Source organism: Lepisosteus platostomus, chromosome 5, assembly GCF_059453375.1.
Source record: "Lepisosteus platostomus isolate fLepPlt1 chromosome 5, fLepPlt1.hap1, whole genome shotgun sequence".
Classification (NCBI taxonomy): domain Eukaryota; kingdom Metazoa; phylum Chordata; class Actinopteri; order Semionotiformes; family Lepisosteidae; genus Lepisosteus; species Lepisosteus platostomus.
In genome coordinates, this window is record NC_142615.1 from 32,937,268 (window position 1) to 32,957,541 (window position 20,274).

The window sequence follows — 20,274 nt, forward strand, 5'->3', positions numbered from 1 at the left end:
TTTGATGGCTTTAGAATCCAACCATGTGACATAACTCAAACAACGCGCACACACACAGGTACTAATACACAAGGATACATTTATTAATACATAGAATATCCATACAAACCTAACAGATCTTATCGAGAGGGTTATCAGAATACAAAAGGTATATATTCATTCAGTTACAAAGTGTTACACATATCAAAAGGACATACGTTCAATATATCATTCATTTAGACCGTTTCGTAAATGAACTTGGTTATAACTTCTACATTAGATACTCAAAACAAGTACATAACTCTTAGGAATTAAATTGATATCAGCTGGTTGGGATAACAATTGAATTCTCGAGCAGTAATGCAGTGAAGTTGAACACTCATCAAATCTCTGGGGATTCAGATCTCCTGCGGACTCAAAGAAACAGTTGCAGGCCGTTGCTGTCCAATCCGCGCTCTCTGGCTCAGTGCCAGGCTGTGCTGTGCGGCTTGCGACGGTGCGCTGCTGATGCTCACTGACCGGCTAGTTAGTGTTGGCTTTAACTAGCAAAGTTTGCGCACAGCAGAAAAGATGACTGTGGGTCCCAGCAAGTCAGGAAGAAGACCGGTTCGTTCCTGATGAAGCGTTAGTTCTGAATAGTGATTCAGCTGTCCACAGTTCTGACCTGTTCACGAGGCCTGCTACTGGTGCTAACCTCGGGTGGATCTTCTGGTTACTCTCTGGCAACCTCCGCTCTAGACTCTTAGAACAAAAGAAAGTTCTGGCACTCGGACACACTGGCCGTTCCGTGGTTGTCCGGGCTGAGTCTCAGGATGGTCAGGAGGCGCGTTGTGAGAATGTCCTGCCCTTGGGAGCCTTCTGCTCCTGGGCCGTCCTGCCCTGGAATTCTCCTTTGAATTCCCTTTAGAAAAGTCCACAGAATTCTCCTGAATCTTACTACAGGCTCTCTGTGTTGCCTGTTTTTACCTGGAGGAACTTCAGCTCGTTGATTGGCTGAAAGTTCCATGGGCATCAGAGTCCCACGTGGGTTACTCGGCCCTACCAGTCCCTGATTGGTTGATCAAGGTGAGATATGAGTCATTTACTCCTGACACCTAGGAATGCAGTCCAGATGTCCATCTGGCACTCCCTAGACAGATAGGCACCAATGGATGACCATTGATCATGATAGCCAGGCTTAGCTAAGTGCATCCCCCTTTGGGAGCTGTCCCTAATCAAAGGAAACCTTAAATTAGCCTGCATGAATAGTTTCTCAGTGGCTGCACCACAGAGATGAAGAGAGAGATGGGGCCTCATTTGGGAAGGCTCAGAACACTTAATTCTTTCTTATTAATAAGCCTCGCTGCTACAACACATATGCAGTTTGAGCAAACATAAGACAATAACCAAGTACCACAAACTACCAGGCATCTAGTATCATTAGCAGTTCAGGGGAGCTGCGTCAGCATGTGTAGGCTGCAAAGGAACAAGTAATAGGTCTATTCCATGCTTAAAAGAAAAGAAAGAGGTGAATGGGTCTGTTCGATCACAGCGCTAGGCGAATCCCCAAACAGTGTGCGTGGCAACAAAAAAAGCTGCTCTTTTTCGAACTGGGGACATTTCACGTGGGAGGCTAACGTGATAACCACTACACTCTGGAAACGGTGGGAAATCGTGCCCAGTGGCCCAATGCTGAGCTTCGCCAATGCTATTCAGGGGCTATTCGATGTGAATTGAATGCTATTCAACTCGCCAATGCTACTTCAAGTACGCCCTGGCTCGAGCTGGGGGAAGATCTTACCCCAGAACACCTCTGAGACCGGCACTCTGAAGCGTTTCGCCACCATCAGCCTGTAGATGCAAGCCCCGCAAGTCTCGAGGGCCCAGGCAGTTGTACCCCGGCTCGCCCACTCTCCTCCCCCTCCTCCCTGTCCTCCCTCTCCATCTAATCCATCTCCACCACCTCCCCTTCCCCCTCCATCTTCATGCCCTGTAATTCCCCCTCCTCCGTCCCTGCCCCATCCATCTCCAGACACCCATCCTCCATTCCTTCTTCCACCACTTCCCCTACCTCTCCTCCCACGACCATATCCAACTCCCCTTCCTCAGTCTCTGCCAACGGTGCCTGACCGAGTATTGAAGAGGCTCCCTCACCTGGCAGGGCGGTGTCTTGTGGCCGCTGCAGGACAACCGGGCGCTTCCCCTCAGGCTCCTCTGGGTCCTCGGGCGTCTGGGCCTATGTCCACCTTGCCAGGATCTCGCCGTTGCCGCTGCCACTTGGTCACACGCCTCACAGCAGCCCCTTTGTTGACCCCAGCAGGCTTCTCATCCCCTGGCCCAGAAGAGGGCCCTGCTGGCTCACCGGTGAGCTGGGGCACCGCTGACGGTGATGGTGGTGGTGGTGCTGTTGCCGTCGCCTCCTCCCTCTGCCTCTCTCCCTGCACAGGCTGGGGTGTTGCTGGCTCACTAGGGTCCTGGGGTGCCGCTGCTGGCAACTCTCCATGCTCAGCTGCAGCGGCCACCCGTAGTCCATCTTCAACCCCCTCAGTGTTGCGGGCAGCTGCTCCTGCGGCGGCTGGATCTTCCTGCTCCGGCTCGCAGCTGCAGCTCATGAGCGCATGGAGGCAGTCCGGGCACTTGGCAGCGGTGCAGTTCCTGGCGCAGTGTTAGGCTGTCTGCACTCATAGCAGAGGAACTCAGGGCAGTCCTTGGCGATGTGCCCCGAGTCCAGGCAGACATGACACACCCTTTGTTGCTGGTCGTGGAGGACCCTGAAGACGGTTTCTCCACGCCGCTCACATCCACCACAACAGTATGCGCCCTTGGAAAAACCCACCGGGGGGAGCGGTCTGAATTCCTCATCCTTCTCTTTCCTACACCACTCTCCTCCTCCACTACAATAACATTCTCTGCCTCCATGTTTTTTGTTTCCATTAAAACACAAACAGGACTCAGAGAGCAACAAAAAAGCAACAACAAAATACCAAAAGTGTCTCCCCTACCCAAACAGCGCTAGGCTGAAGGAGAGGGCTTCAAAAATCAACCAAAAACACCAAAAAACCACAAAAATTCACAAAAAACAAAGTCTTACTTGAGACAAACAAATCCTCTGTTCCTCTCCTTCTTCCTGCTCTCACGCTGACCACGCCCCCTGTGACGTCAGAGGGCCTGCTCAAGGGGTGCGGCTGTAAGCAAGAGCAGGGCTCACTGGCACCCTTCTTATAGAGAGGACAGCTCCGTCACCTCTTTTACGACGCTGCTTTTTTTCCCTTGCGTTTTTCTCTTCTTCCCACGTTCTCTCTCTTCACTGCCTTCGTCCCCGCTCTATTTCACTTCAGCCTTTCACTCTTGCTTCCTTCCAATGAGGACGGAACTGCGGGAGAAAGGGCGCTATAGAAGATCGCTGTGGAGAGCTGCTGCTATGCTTTGACATCTGAGCTCTGTGGAAAACGATCTCAATACAATTCTGAAAAACGCAACTCCCAGAACGCCAGCCGAACAAGTCTCCACAGCCGAAGTGCTGTGACTCTTTTCAGCTGGCGATAAACCATTCCTCGATCCTTTGAGGACTTGTAAAACTGTTCATGATCAGAATGAAAAACGCTCACGCTAATACACAAGCACCCGTGTCTCTCCAAAGCAGACAAATAAACAGACGGAAAAGCCGCACTGCACGTGTGAACAGGGGAATGAGCGAGCGAGCGGGGATAGGGCGCCTCCTAGACAGGGTCTTATTATGGGAGTGGGGGGTCTTCAGTTCAGTACTCACTCTCACCTCAAACCAGGTTGACATTTAGAGAACTTGAGTAGAAAATCCTGAATCTTACAAATCTTACCACATATGTACTATTCCTTACAAACTCTGCTTTTCAGTGTTGCCCCACGCTAGCCAGCAGATCACAGAGGCTGAGCAACACCAGACATGGTCAATACTGGGGTGGTAGACAAGGTGCTGCTCTAATTGGTTTTAATAGAAACGAAGGTGGTACCTCAGGTCCAGACTGATGATTGGGAAACAGTATGCTGTAAAAACTGCCTTTCAGATCACATGTTAAATCAGCGACCCTACAGTCTTGGCTTAACTATACACCACACAGCATTTAAAATCACATTTAGAATTAGACTTTACAATAACATTGCAGCTCTGTGGTCAATGTAACTCAGAGTCCTGAAGTGTAAATTGTCTTTCTGTATGGTTCAGAAAACTCAATAACCTCTCTGAAAGAAGAGATCTCAGAGCACTACAATGATGCTGTAACTGTACCTCAAAGCCCAGATGCCTTGTCAGGTGGGTTACTTCAGTCCAGTCAAATGGGGAAACTCTGCACCAATTTCAGTAAGTCTGACTCTCTCTTTAAACTCAGCCTCTAAATACAGAGTCTGTGTTATCCTGCACCAGTCACATGGATCTGACTCTCTCTCTCTGTGATCTCAGCCCTGCACACTCAGTCTGGGTCACTGTGCTGCCAGTGTCCAGCTCCTCTTCAGTTTCTCACAGTGTCCACATCACCACTCTCTCAATCCAAATACAGCCCACCTTTCTCTGTCCTGTTGTCCTTCAATGTCTTATTTGAAAATCTAGGAATTGTTATTACAGAAGTGAATAGAACTAGAAATTGGGTTAATTGTTAATGTTCAGTTAATCAGTGTGTTCTGATGAGCTCCAGCAGTCCTGTGCTCTAGATAACTCAGTGTTCTGATGTGTGACAGTGAAGCTGTGCTCTGTGTGCTTTAGGAGAACTGATGTCCTCTGTGAAAGAAGAGGCCCCAGAGTACTATGACGATGCTGTAACTCTACCTCAGAGTCCAGATCCCTTGTCAGGTGGGTTATTTCAGTCCAGTCCCAAAGAGAAACCTTGTACCAATCCCAGAAACTCTGACTCTCTCTCCTCTCTCTATGTACTGCAGACCACATCACACTGAGTCTGTTTATTCTGCTGCCAGTGTCCAGCTCCTCTTCAGATATTTCACAAGGATTCACAGCATTGCGCTCTCTGTCCTGATACAGGCTGCACTGTTGTCATTCACCATCTCAATTTAAAAAAAATGGAATGGGTTTGAAATGTATTATATAATCAGGTTGCCTGATCCCCTGTATTTAAAATCTGATGTGTAACAGTAAAACTGTCTCTGTGTGCTTCAGGAGAGCTGATGTCTTCTGTGAAAGAAGAGGCTCCAGAGTACTATGATGATGCTGTAACTTCGCCCCAGAGCCCAGACACGGTGTCAGGTGAGTTATCATAAATAAGACTTTGTCATTAGAAATAAACACTACCTGGAAGAGAAATAGTCTCTGACAAGCCAGTCTGTGTCAGAATGACAGCGAGATATCTGACCTGCTCTTCTGTTCACAGGGAGACTCCTCTCTGATGAGGCACCTTCTGGATACAGTTTGGATGAGAGTGAGGGAGACCCCACTTTAGGTAAAGGGGACTACAGCCACGGGTCTCGGTGTGAGTGAGGTAGTTCAGGGATGAAGAAGATGATCCCCAGTAATCAATCACTGTGCCACTCTCATCCCAGGTCTAAGTGGTGGCTCAAATTGTGCTGTGTCCTGCATGGATCAATAGTAGCTGATACAGATTAAGAGTCCTGATTGCCACAAGATTGAAATGCTTAGATCAGGGTCTCAGCTAAACCCACCGACTGTCACACCCAGCCAATCGGATGCTTTCAGTTTTGTTTTCTGACCATAGTCCAGCCAATCCCTGACCAGGAGTCCTGAACTCTACATGTCAGCCTAGTGTTTCCCTGTCCTGTGTGGCCCTGCTAGAGGCCTGAGGTCATTACACCTGGATCAGCTACTGATCTGACCACGGAGAGGTCTTCAGAAACTCAAACAGAATTACTTATTTTAGAAAATACTGTCAAAGCTTTTCCGCACTCTGGTACATTGTTGGTACATTGTTGGTAAGTAAAATCTGAAGTACTTAAAGTTGTTCTAAAAGATAATTTTTTAAATTTTAATTAAAATTAATTCCTATAAAGGTTTTTGGATTACAATATGCTTTCAATAACTTATTCATCTGACAAATCGTATTCACCTGTCTTAATTATAACATTATTTTTTGTGATCCTGTCTAAGATTATTTGTTTATATAATTAATGGTTGTTAAAATCACACATATACAACTTAAAAAAAACAACATACTATACCCATGCATAAAAATTCATGGGTCCAATTCTAAACCAAAAATATCATCTAAGAGAGTCATCCCTGTCCATCAGCTGTCCACTGCCAGTCTCTTAGTCTGTCTCTCTCTAACAGGTGTCCTCCACACTGGCCCTGGAGTGGACAGGGTTCTGCCCACATTGCCATCTGAGGAAGGAGTCTCTACCCCTGACAGGACTGACTATGGTGATGTTGAGGACGAGTCTCAGGGAGAGGATGGGTGCTGTGGGACTGACAGGGCTGTCTGGGAGAAGCTCCTCCTGCAGATCTAGACAAAGAAGAGCTGCACCAACAGAGTCGCACAGTCTTAGAGCAGCTCTGAGCACTGAGACTGTCTGTGACCTGAGTCCACTTCACTCAATTGTTTCCACACTGACACTGTCTGTGACCTGAGTCCACTTCACTCCACTGTTTCCACACTGTCCTCAATGCCTGTGTTTGCAGGACCTGCAGCTTGTATTTTATAAAAGGAAGACCCTGAAAATTCTGTTTCTGCTTCTTTCCACAATGTGCATTTCAGATATGAATAGATCCATTGATGTACGATTCTGAAAATAATATTTTTGATACACATTTGTATGCATCTTATTAAACTTTTGGTTTGCAATAAACTGTTTAAAGTCATTTTTGTCATTTTATTCTGACGTGCAATATTAAAAGATTGTCTATAAAAACATGATGCAGCCCTTGGCCAATCAAACAATAAATTCAACCCCAGAGAAAAAAGGAAACATGAATGTAACACTGTACACTGTAGACAAAGCCAGACACAGCATCACCAAAGAGATACACCTGACTGTATTTTATTAGAAATGACAACACCCAAGATTAAAGCATCATGAAAGGAATATGGAGCGAAATTCTGGCTTAACCCGCTCGGCTGAGGGCTGACCTGCTGGCCATAGGACGAGGAGTCAGGACCCCCATGCAGGATGACCAAGGGCCAGCTGCAGAGGTGGGATGCAAGAGACATTCAAGAGAGAAAGATAGGGATCCCGTAGGGATTTATAGCGTTTTGGGAGAGAGATGGATGTGTTGTAACAAACAAATAAGTTTTGGACCCCGAAATGAAGCTGAACAAGTGAGTTTTATTGCATGCAAAAAACATCTTGATAGAGCCAATCCAAAATAAATTTTTCAATAGGGTCTACAGATATGTGCAGCAAAATAAGATCAGGCCTCCAGGAGTTCAGCAAAAACATTTTTTGAAAGAAAATAGCTTTCTCTATATTCATCTAAAATATCTGATTCAATCACTTTCTAATTTATTATTTAGCTAAAATTGCTGATTCAATCACCGCCATGTGGGTAAAATGTCTGCACAGCCGCGCAGCATGATGACGTCATTAGTTGGCACTGCGGTGGCTCCAAAACAACTGAGGAGCTGAGCTGAGAAAGGAGATTCTGCAGCTGGATATAAACCTCACTGCATCTGCTAGTACCACCTAGTCAGGAGAAGTGAATCGCCATCAAACTAAACTGTGTGTGAATTCCATGTAATTATAAATGTATTTCCACAGGTTAAACCTACATAATTGTGTACATTATTCTCAGTGCAATTCAGATTTGGTTACTGTTTCTATCGAACTGATTAGAAAATCTGCACACCCGTGCAAAAATAAAAATTACCTGGAGGAGAAAAATGTTTATCCAGGGAAATTACTTTTGCGGTAAAAAGTGATACTCCATTTTCCATTTCTTACGATCAGCCTGTTCATCATCATCCCCATTCTGTTGACAACTGACTCTGTGACTATTGGAGGTCCAAACGGGACTACTAAGTTTCTGAAAAGCAGACAGAAAAGAGAGGTTGTTTCCCCACTGGACTAGCTGAATGAGACTGATCATGCTGATTTCCAGGATAATTTGTGGTATCATTACATGAACTATACTGTGAAAAGTACTCGACCAAATGCGTCCTGTTAGGTGTGTAGCTTGATGGCTCATTCTACTGCCTCTCCTGGTAGGTTGAGTCTGCAACCTGTGGCGGGACTCTTCTCGAAATGTATAGGTCTAAGTCTCCAATCTGTAGCTAATGCTCGCTGGCTGCAAATAACCCGCTATGAAATGTACTCCTTTATTAATATAACGCTGGATGGCCTCGACGCAATTAAACAAGAATTAAGAGGAGTCAGGCTTATGGCACTGTAAAATAGGTTTATGCTAGGCCTGCAGAATGCAGCCTCTGAAGGAGTGTGTGCTCTGATAGGCGATTTGTGCTGTACCTATATCCCTGCTAATGATGATGACCATGGTAACCTCACCCTCGCAATACACCAGCTGAAAGAACTTAAGGACGAAGTAAATCAAGAGCGGGGCATTGGCAATGAGTTCCCCTTCTTTTCATGGCTAAAATTGTTATTTGGGTCATGGGGAATGTTTTTCTTGAAACTATTCATGTCTTTTATTACAGTGTTTTTGCTGCTCTGTTGTTGTATAACTTGTATTATCCATATGCTTCAATCTATGGTAAAGACTCATTAATATGCACTGCTTAGAATAGACTCCCATGAGCCCTGGGACCCTCCAGGTGACCCCTACGAGGAGTCCATAGTGAAAAAGCATTTTTAAGGATAAAAAGGAGGGAATGTAATGGAAAGTTACTAAAGAAAAGTGTTTAATCCTAAAAATGTTGTTTACGGGCAATATTAAAGCAGCTGGATTCTGTGAACAAAGTGTGATAGTACCCAGCGGGTCAAGGGCACAGGATGTTCGAAGAATATGTTTATCTCTGCACCAGCAAAAAGGTGATGCAAAACTGCATGTAGCTGTCTTCTCTGTCCTTCAAGGCTTAGACCTATAAGTACTGGAAAATTACTGCCTCGCCTGTCTTTGTATTACTAACCAACCATAATGAAGTAAACAAGTTGAGCTGTTGCATCAGCTAAGTGTGTAAAATAAGGGACCTTTCCCTATTTGCTGCTGCACAGACTAGTGGTTGCTGTTGTGCAATATTTTTTCCATTTTGTTACAATGGACTTCACAGTGCTCCTAGGAAGGTTCAAAGCTTTGTCAATCTTTTTATAACCTTCTCCAGCTTTTTTCCTCCTAACAACTTCATCTCGAAGTTCCATAGGCAGCTCCTTGGTCTTCATGACAGTAGGACTGATCTGATGTGCAGTCAAGCAATTGAATACAGGTGTACCTTGTTAACATTTAGTGGGATCTCTCAAGATAACTGACCCAAATTAGGTTGCTAAAACAAAGGGAGTGAATACTTATCAATTAAGTAATTTTCAATTTTTATTTTTAATAGATGTCTTCAGAATTTTAAATACTTAATTTCATTTGAACATTATAGAGAATTGCTTCTACAGGAGTGGAACATTTTAATATGATTTAATTAGACTTTGCAACACAGCAGAATGAGAAATAAACAATGGGGTGTGAATACGTTCTGAAGGCACAGTATATATTGCTGTCCTGTCTTGTTTAAAAAAATAGTTGCATTGAAAAAAAAAAAAGAAAGATATGGAATTATTAGTAATGGTGCCAAAATAGATTTTCTACTTAAAAGAGATTCATACAATATCGTATTCTTTTCGCACGTACTTTGAGCTTTTTTGTAGAATTTAATCAGATGTGTGACTTTTATTTTTCCTGTGACAGTTAAGAATCCTTATCTGTTTTATACACATTTCTTGCTTAACATGGTAAGTTAAAAGCTGTTACACAATTACAAGCCTATTCAACGAGAACAGTCTTAACTGTAAATTAAACAGGATTAAACTTAACATCCCAAGACTATAAAGGAATAAAACATTAATTCAATTTAGACCTAATTCATTTTAAAATTGATTAAAACTAAAAGCAAAAAGCATTATATATTTGAGTATACAAATAAATTTAACTGTGTGACAAGAACTATTTCTGTTTTAGTCAACCATAAGGAAGAATACAGTCAAAATTTAGTTGACTAGACAAACTCAACAGTGGGTGATTACAAAGTGACTATGGCTAAAAGACATCTTAGGAACAAGTAAAGGTTTATTCCATGCTGAAAAGAGAAGAAAAGAAACATTTTGGCTGTGGAGCCTTCTTTGGATGTCACATGCTGACGCATCTACCAACTTGAACTAAAAGACATTTTAAGTCACCTGACTGGATAAAACTCTTTCCACACTGACTGCAGCTGAATTATCTCCTGCATGAATATGCTGGTGGGCTCTTAAGGTACCTGAATGACTAAAACTCTTCTCACACTGACTGCAGCTGAATGGTCTCTCTCCTGTGTGAATGCGCTGGTGGGTTAGTAAGGTACTTGAATGACTAAAACTCTTCCCACACTGACCGCAGATGAACGGTCTCTCTCCTGTGTGAGTGCGCTGGTGTGATTGTAAGTGGCTTATCTGACTAAAATTCTTCCCACACTGACTGCAGCTGAATGGTCTCTCTCCTGTGTGAATGCGCTGGTGGGTTATTAAGGTACATGACCGACTAAAACTCTTCCCACACTGACCGCAGACGAACGGTCTCTCTCCTGTGTGTCTGTGCTGGTGTAATTGTAAATGGCGCATCTGACTATAACTCTTCCCACACTGACTGCAGCTGAATGGTCTCTCTCCTGTGTGAATGCGCTGGTGGATTATTAAGCTACGTGACTGACTGAAACTCTTCCCACACTGACCGCAGACGAACGGTCTCTCGCCTGTGTGAATGTGCTGGTGTGATTGTAAGTGGCTTATCTGACTAAAGTTCTTCCCACACTGACTGCAGCTGAATGGTCTCTCTCCTGTGTGAATGCGCTGGTGTCTTTTTAAGTCACCTGACCTATTAAAATTCTTACCACACTGACTGCAGCCGAAAGATCTCTCTCCTGTGTGAAGGTGCTGGTAGGGTTGTGAAATACTAGACTGACAGTAAGGCTGCTCCCCCCTGTGCCATAATGGTAGTTTGTCCACTCCATCTGAGCAAGACCTTGACTGATTCTTCCTCTTCCTCTGATTGTGCTGCTGTAACTCAGTACTCTTCTCTTCACCAGATACATCAGTCTGCTGCTCTGCATGGTCAATCAACTGGGGCTCCGTGTCATGCTCTGTAAGATTAAACTCACCCAGTTCTTCTTTGTGCTCTAGTACAGAGACACTTCCCAGTTCACTACAACCTTGTGTAATATTGTTTGTGTCCAGATTATTAATCTTCTCTGTAAAATCATCACATACTAAGAGCCCAGGTGTCTCACTCTCAGGCTCTGTCTTCATCATGGGCACAGAGCCCAGATCCTCCACACTCTGTCTGCTTTCTGTGTGCTGCTCACTGAGTGTCTCCTTCCCTTCTGCAGCAGTGAGCTCTGTCTCCTGCATCAGACTGGAGCCACACTCCTCCTCACTGTGCTGCTGTTCAAGAGGAGCCCTGTCCCCAGCGTCAGGGAGAGCACTGGCCTCTGAGCCTGAAAACACAGGACAAGAAAGAAAGGCCTTCAAAATAATAATACATTTTATTTTAGTAGCAGCTTTAAAGGTGGCTTCTTAAAGCGCTTTACCAATAACAAAAAATACATAATATAAGCACGATGCGAATACACAATTTGAGGAGACAGTAGATGGTGGTACTGAGTACAGTAGGAACAGAGGGGTCAAGAACAGAACCAGTTAAATAAAGGCTGTTCTAAATAATAAGGTTTTGAGTCTGGATTTAAAGGAGTTTAAAGAAGGTGACTCAATTATATCCTTGGGAAGAGAGTTCCAGAGCTTGGGGGCATAACAGGAGAACGCCCTGTCACCCAGAGAGTGTAGACGGACTGGGGGACAGATAGGAGACCAGAATTAGAAGAACGAAGATGGCAAGATTGGTGAGTAGGATGATAACTCAGACAGGTACTGAGATGCAAAGCGAGCAGGAGGATTTTTAAGTCAACACAAAACATGACAGGAAGCCAGTGCAAGGACTCCAGTATAGCAGTAACGTGAACACTTGTACTAGACTTGGTCAGGATCCTGGCTGCCAAATTTTGGATATACTGGAGTTTGTTCAATGTGGACTTAGAAACCCCAGAGAGTAGAGCGTTACATTAGTCGATTCGGGAGCAGCCAAAACTTTTCAGCCAGTGATAACATGGGGCGTAGTCGTGGTTTTCGAGGTGAAAGAAAGATGTTTTGACAACATACCACATATGTTGGTTGAATGTCAAACATCATCCGCAAAGTTTTACAATTTAGACTGAAGCTCAATTACAGGACCATCTACAGATAGAGTTACAGCAATGGTTTTACAAACTTGATGGGTGGTGCCAATAAGCATGACTTCATTCAGTCTTGTCACAGTTAAGATAAAAACATTTTGAGTCATCCAAGTTTTTATATATTTTATAATTTTATAAGAGGGGTTAATACAGACACTGACTAGACACTTCAGCACATTAACACTGCACTGAGAGAGAGAGGGGTAAATACAGACACACTGACTAGACACTTCAGCACATTAACACTGCACTGAGAGAGAGAGGGGTAAATACAGACACACTGACTAGACACTTCAGCACATTAACACTGCACTGAGAGAGAGAGGGGTTAATACAGACACACTGACTAGACACTTCAGCACATTAACACTGCACTGAGAGAGAGAGGGTTTAATACAGACTGACTGACTGGACACTACAGTACTTTAATAGTGTAGTGGGGGCGGGGTGAATACAGACAAACTTACTGGATTCATACAGACAAAAACCCTGGAGAACTGAGATATAATTAGTATACATATAAAAATCTAAACCAAAACAAGTTAAATACAATATATGTAAACCGTGTTTCCTAATGACGTCGGATTACACACTGATTCAGTGAAACAATTGTTGAATCTGAATGAGGTGTTTTCAGCACCGTAACCGGACAAAATAGTGCAGTTTTCAGTAAAGAATCGCGTTGCTACATCACACAAGTCTTCCCCACTTCACTCTGCAATCTCTCCATCTCTCCACTATATTCTCACATCTTTCGGAAAGTTTTTTAAAGACAGTTCGATAGTTTGTTAGAACGCGTACTGATAATGAGAATGTTTACTCTTGTGAGATGTTTTCTTTAAAATGAAGCGTGTTTTTTAAATCTCACGAGGAAGTTAAAAATACTGGTTTTAAACGCACTCATACAAGTCACCACACTGACCTGACAGCTCCAGTTTCGTGTCCATTTCTTCTTTTATTTCTGCAGTGACTTCACGTGGAAGCGCCTGGGTACCCTGATCTCCTCCTGCTCCCGACTCCTTCTCCCACAGCTGCAATCTCCACTTCAGGCTCTCGTTTTCCTTCTTCAGCTGCGCCATTTCACTCCCGACACTGTCCTCCACACACTGTGTGATTTTAAACACAGACCGTCTCACCAGGATCTGGGAGACGCTGCGGAGTTTGCCTTGAAACTCGTCCTCGGTGTCAGACACCCTGTTTCCAAAAAGTTCTGAAACTTCATACACGATCGATTTGAGCAAAACCTGCATGAATGAGTCAAGCTGGGTTTGCAGATTTAACAAGCACTCCGCCATCCTTCTTCAGAGTCGGTCAGAAACAAAGGCAGACTTGCAAAGTTTAAACAGAATAACTTTCTTCTTTATTTTTATTCTTCACAGATCCTGTTGTCAGGGCTGTGATCAGTTCAAGCACGAACACAGCCGACAAGACGCTACGTATTCAGAAACTAAAGCTATTAAAAAAACAACAACTTTCTTATGTAAAAAAAATGATTCAATCGCCAACACGTGGGTGAAAGATATGCAGTGTCGCGCAGTATGATGACATCATCCACTAGCGCGGCCGCGACTTCAAAACAACCGAGAAGCGGGGCTGAGAAAGAGGAGTTTCTGCAGCCGGATATAAACTTCACTGCACCTCCTAGCACCACCTAGTCAAGAGGAGTGAATCGCCTGCGACTTGCGCCGTTCGCAAGCCTGAATTTTGTGAAACGGAACAAATTTATTTTTTTGCCCTTGCACAACGAAAACGTCTCAAGTGGATCTTTATTCTACATCTCCCTATGCAGGTTTTTTGTAAAAGAAAAAAAATGCTGTCATTTTCTTGCCAGCTGGCAGTATTTATTCTTCACCGATAAGCAAGATTTGTATTTCTTATTTTGGAAAAATAATTCTTCGAAAAACAAGTTGTTCCAGAAAGGAAATCAATACTTCATTTAACAAAATCAAGCTATATGTGATTGTCCTTAATGATGTATGGAGTCTGGCAAAGAATAGTGTGGTCTGTGTCTTTAGGTACTGAAAGCAACTGACGAGTTTAGGTGCTCTTAGGTATTTCCTGGAGATCAGGTCTAAATTAAAATCAAAGGAACCAAGTAAAGGTCTATTCCCTGTCACACAAGAAGGCTCCACAGCTGGAATGTTGTGTTTCCTTCTCTTGTGGGATTCACTTTACACCTTAACACCTTATTTAGGGGGATTGTAGTCTGTTATGTATTTGCTGGAGATCTGGTCTAAATTAACATCAAAGGAACATTTAAAGGTTTATTGCACATAGCACCTGAAGAAGGGTCCACATTGTGTTTCCTTCTCTTTTCAGCATGGAATAAACCTGTACTTTTTCCTTTGCAGCCCACGCATGCTGATGCAGCCCTCTACGTAAATTACCTTGGGCTGTGGACCTCCAGCTGACCTGCACACAAATATATGAGGAGGTCTACTGAGACAAGAGGAGTACGATAGAGTACCAAAGACTTGAAAAAGCTCTTGCATTAGATTCTGTGTTTTTGTTGTTCCGCAGATTTGTTTTCAATGTATGTTCTTTTTCTTTTGAAGCTGTTGTGTTTGGTTGTTTTTGTTTTAGTTGTTAAACTACTAAAGGAATTTACCTAGGTAAAATTGTGTAGCCTGGCAAAGAATAACCAGCACAGGACACAGATATATATTTGGGGTTCTTTATTTCCAGGTTAGTATGGTGTCTGATCTGTTTTGTTAGTTTGGAACATAATAAAAAGCAAAATAAATGACATATAATGATATATTTGACTACACAAACTACGGTAGTGGTTCTTTCTACCGTGAGGGAAAACGGTAAAAAAAACACATTTCAGTTTGACGGTTTCAACATTCCATCTAACCGTTACAAAATCACACTGAACAAAAATAAATTACATTACAGTTTAAATTTAAATAACTCACCACGCAGCGCGTGCAGAAATAGGCCTCTCACAGGCTGCACAGGTCACCTCTCGGCACTACCCTCACTGAGAACTACATTACATTACAACAATAATTAGTATAATACTCTTACATTGACATGCACTTAACAAACGGTGCTTGTCTTAATCCTATGAAATACCCCTTTATACTGGTTAATACATTTTATTTGAGACTCATTTAGGGTGTAAATAGGAAAACAACCCAGTATTTACTGTTACAACTCTCTGCAGTAATTTAGTTTTTTTCAACTGATACACACTGCTTCTTAATCCTACTGCACATGCACAGACCATGCAGCGTGTGCAAAAATTGACCCTGTTCTCATTGGAACAATGAGAAAGGCATACCTGGGTGCCCTTGAACCAGCACCTTACTTTCATCTTAGTCCTAACCTTACCACACTAAGCAATTTTACCACAGAGAATCCAATGAAATGGTTTTCTCCATTTGCAGTATTGGGGTAAAACAAATTCTGCACTTTTAAGCAAGTATTGCATTTCAAATTTCGCAAATTGTAAGAATTTCTTGAAAAATGTTGTTTCAGAAAGAAACTGAGTAGACGGGAATAGCCCAGTCAATAGAATATTGAACTTTTCATCTCAGGGTCCCTATTCAGGTGGCTGATTTTCTTGCAAATGCTGTGAACCTGCAAAATAGTTGGTCTTTTGTCCCTCAGTTTTTCAAGCTGTTCTATGCATGTTTAAAATGTTCAATATTTTTCATGCTTATAAGCACTTTCTATCACAAAGTTTATGGTGTTCTTGACGCTGTGCTGCACATAGATAATGTAGACGAGAGCACAGGTAACAGTACAGGACATGCAGAGAGGAGCGCGCGTAGCTTTCAACTCGGTGCGGAGTCCAGAGGGAGGCCTCGCTCGCTGAACGATCTCTCAAGAAACCCCCGTTGAGATTCAACAAGTGTCTAATAATCACGTTCAAAAAGATGACAATAAGTTTTTTTAACATATCCTTACATTTGCCCGTACAGTACAACATATTTTCTGTACCCTCAAATCCACAATGTTACTACTTTCTCCTGAGAAACATAAGTATAGAGTCAAATCACAATAAATTATACAACAAATTTACTTAAAAGAACATATATGACAGAACACATTTAAGACTTACACCCCCTTTAAATATACATTTGCTTTATTTGAGTTTTCTTACCTTCCCAGGGTACCTGAAAATTCACTATCGCATATTAAAGGCTGTACATGTAATACAACTACTAATAAAGACAGACATTAAAGTTAATTACTAATAAATTACACTTTTATTAAGACATGTATTGATAAAATTCATTGTGAATAGTTGTGGTGTCTGAAAAACAATTTCAGTTAAATATAACAATAATTTTCAAGCGAGTGGTGCATTAGCTCGTTATTTAGTGACTATATTATTTCTACTATATTCACGACAGTTCTAATGTGATCGCTTGTTCCGCTTAGTCCTCTACTGAGTTGCTTAAACCCTGTGAAGAGGCTTCAGTAACATCTAATGGGCAGCAGCTGTTATTTTAGGTTTGTTGCAATTGAGAACAGGTTAAGTACACAGCTGCTGACAAATTTCAATGGCCAAGTTTGTTGCAGCTGACCCGTTGTAGATACCAAACAGCTGCAAGAAAAAAAAAACATCACCTGTGCCTTTTAAAAAAATAAAAACAGAGTAGTAGTTATTGAGGTAATTTCAGGTAGAATGTAAAAACTAAAGTTAACTAGTCCCACAGTAATGCTAGGGGTCCTATCAATAGAAAAATAAAACAGTTGTAACCCGAAAACACAACAACCACAAAACGAGAAGTCTTCCAGGAACCTATGTAAATCAGTGTAGTAGTCTAACAACTATAAAAAAGCATTCAAAACAAAAAGAAAAAGAACATTAAAAACATATCTGGGGAACTCATCTATCTGTGTAAAGCTCAGCTGCAGGTCCACAGCTGATGGTAATTTAAGTAGCTGTGTCAGCATGCATGGGCTGCAAAGGAACGAGGGAAGGTTTATTCAATACTGAAACGAGAAGGAAACAATGTTTTGGCTTGTAGCGACATTCTTTGGTGTCAATCAGCAGACGGATTTTTCTTCATGTTCTGCTGTGCAGTTTGAACATAAATCCGATTTTTGAGGCAAATAACCTTTGTACATGATCTGGAATGTGACTGGTTAAATTACATCACAGTTACAACCCCCTTTATAATGGGTGTGCACACTTATGCAACCAAGGCATTGCTCTCACACCTGAAGAAGGCTCCACAGCCGAAACGTTCTTTTCTTTCTTCATTTTTTAAGCATGGAATAAACCTATGACGCAGCTACCCACCTGAACTACCAAGGCATTGAAAGTTTTTTTTAATTATTGTGCCAAAACATTTTCCATTAGTTTTTTTTCTTAAATGTTGTTGATTCAAAGATCTTATTAAATGTGAAAAAAGGTTTGATTGTGAAAAGGTTAAAATGTTATTGAAAGAAATCAGTAATTTGAGGAAAGATGGATTGTGGGAGCACCTTTACTCCCCATGTTATGCTGTATTTCTCTCTCATTCTACTGGGAGTGGTGCTGTCGTTTCTGGATAAAGTCTGTCAGTGGTAGTTTCAGATGGGTCAGGTATGACTGCGCTTTGCCACAAGAAAAGACAAGTGACTTGGGAGAATCCCAACTGTGTTTTTTCTCTTTAAGAGCCTGGAGAGCGCCATTGGTAGAACATTACACTTTTAATTTCAGGGTCCAGGGTTCAAGTCCCTTTTCGGACAGATGTGCTTTTAATCTATTGTGAATGTTATTATAAATCGTCTTTTATCTTTCACTCTACGAGCTGTACTGTGGTTATTTTAAATGTTAATTACTTGCATTTTCTTTAGCATTTCTTTTCACAAACTGAAAAAGTTCAAGGCGATTTTGTCACTGTACTCCACGTAGATAATCTAAATGAAATCACAGAAGAATACAGGCAACTCAGAGAGGAGCTCACGCAACAAATTCTCTTGAATATGACAAGAAGAAAGGCACCCTGCCTATCTGTGGAACATCACGTTCAAGTCTAATGACAGCCACATCAAAGATTGGAAGCATGAAAGTTTCAGGTCACTTTTTTATTATAGATTCAAGCAAATGTGAAGAGCATTATTTTATTTCTCATCGTTGTTGTTTTTTTGTTTTGTTTTTATCTTTTCCCATGGCAAAATTCTTAAGATTTCTTCTGTTTCTAAAGGTAGTTTTAGCTCAGGTTACTTTCAAGGTCAGTTTCTTTATTATAGGTTCATGAAAGCCTGAATTCCTTTGCAATAAATATTTCAGAATCCCAGTCAAATCCAGTACAATTTTTGCTCAGTTCTGCAGTCTACTGTTTGTGCGTTGTATATAAGATGCTGCTTAAAGCATTTCTGAAACGGGAGACACGTTGCGAATGCGTCTTCCTGTAAAAATAAAATTACTTCAAAGGGGCTGTACATTGAGGTCTGAAGCCAACTCCACAGGAGAACTATATCCAGAGGTGCAAAAGAACTAAATATTTCACCAAGAGAGAGGAAGGATCACAGAAAATGAAGGAGCAGTCGCTTCCACGCTTTATAATACTTCAAGTTCAGATAATAAGAGCCACTGTCAGGAGCTGAATTAAAGCTGTAGTCTCTTTGGGGGAGTGGGTTGGAGTCCCACGGCTGCCAAATATTTCCTTGTTAAGAATCACTTTTTATTGTTGCTGTCTGCATGAGAATTAAACCAGTTTAATTAATTTGAACAACATAATAGTCATATTTGAGTGTGTTATATTCTCCTTCTCATTGTAATTTATACTCAAAGATTTATAGATTTTCTTCTTTATTTTAAAAACATACACAAAGTTTGCTGTTAAAAAACGTGCTGCATATAAAACAATTTCAAGGGGTCAATGCATCCTTGAAGGTGCGGTGGCCAAGTGGTAAAGCATTCGTCTCATATACTCAAGATCAGTGGTTTGAACTCTGTCTGTGCCTTCTTCTTTCATTGCCATGTTTCATTATCTAGGTCTTTATCTATGAACTTTATTGTTTTTTCACAAATAAATACAGAATAATACAAAGAAGACATTTTACAGTCCTATATAAACCAGTAACAGCATCAACGTACACATTCAGAAGAGGTCACAATGCCAACAGAAAAACACATTTGCTCCGGTAAATTAGATCACATATCATGTTAAATCACTTCTCCTAACTTCTTGCTCGTGCTGTTTTCGGCAATGAAATAAAATGCATGTGTTTACCTTGCAAGATTTCTTGTTTACTTATCAATGAGTATACAAAGAAAGAAAAAGGCATTTTCACAAATAATACACAGGTCTGTCACCCAGTTGACAAGCGCATTGAGCTCCATGGACATGAAAAGTGCCAAATAAAAGCCATTTCTCATTCTTTCTCTTAGTGTTGGTGCTGCTTTCGCAAGTAAAGGAAGCAAGTTGCACAGCAAGCAGGCTCAGTGCACACTGAACGCAGTTGTCTCAGAGCAGGTGAGACATGTCCAAGTGGCTTTAAAAGAACAACACTTTGCCGGCGCCGTGGCTTAGTTGCTCAAAGCGCCTGTCAAGGAGACCTAGAGAACAGGAGATCCTGGATCCGATTCCCAGCAGTGCCCTTCTTCCTATCTGACCATACAGAATTTATCCTTATGGGCAAATCACATATGACTTGTTTGAGTTGAATGCAACTGTTCATTTCCTTTCTGGAACAACTTGATGTTCAAGAAATCCATACAGCTTGCTGTAGCGGCAAGGCTTATTATAATACAGGATTTAAGTTTGCTGCTCCTTTGCCAGTCTCTCTCTTCCTCATCTCAGTGGCGCTGGACACAGGGAGACCATTCCATGTGGTTCAGATTTAAGGTGCTTTTCTATCTGATAGAGTTCCCTGAAAGGAACAACTCCCAATGCTGAGATTCTCCAGCCACCCGAAAGAATGGTCATCCCTGGCGCGTTACTGTCTGGTTTACAATCCTAAGGTCAGACAGCATTGTTACTCATCCTCCACCTTGATCAGTCAATCAGGAACT

The 20,274-nt window shown here is 42.2% G+C and overlaps 1 protein-coding gene across 1 annotated transcript; it reads right to left on the reverse strand.

The window, feature by feature from the left end:
- Positions 1-9,355: 9,355 nt before the first annotated feature.
- LOC148665643 (uncharacterized) lies at positions 9,356-13,837 on the reverse strand. The gene is made up of 2 exons (XM_088632355.1): positions 13,234-13,837; positions 9,356-11,519 (listed from the first exon to the last, which is right to left on the reverse strand). The coding sequence occupies exons 1-2, from the start codon at positions 13,604-13,606 to the stop codon at positions 10,219-10,221; spliced, it is 1,674 nt and encodes a 557-aa protein (XP_088488481.1). The 5' UTR covers positions 13,607-13,837; the 3' UTR covers positions 9,356-10,218.
- Positions 13,838-20,274: the final 6,437 nt, after the last annotated feature.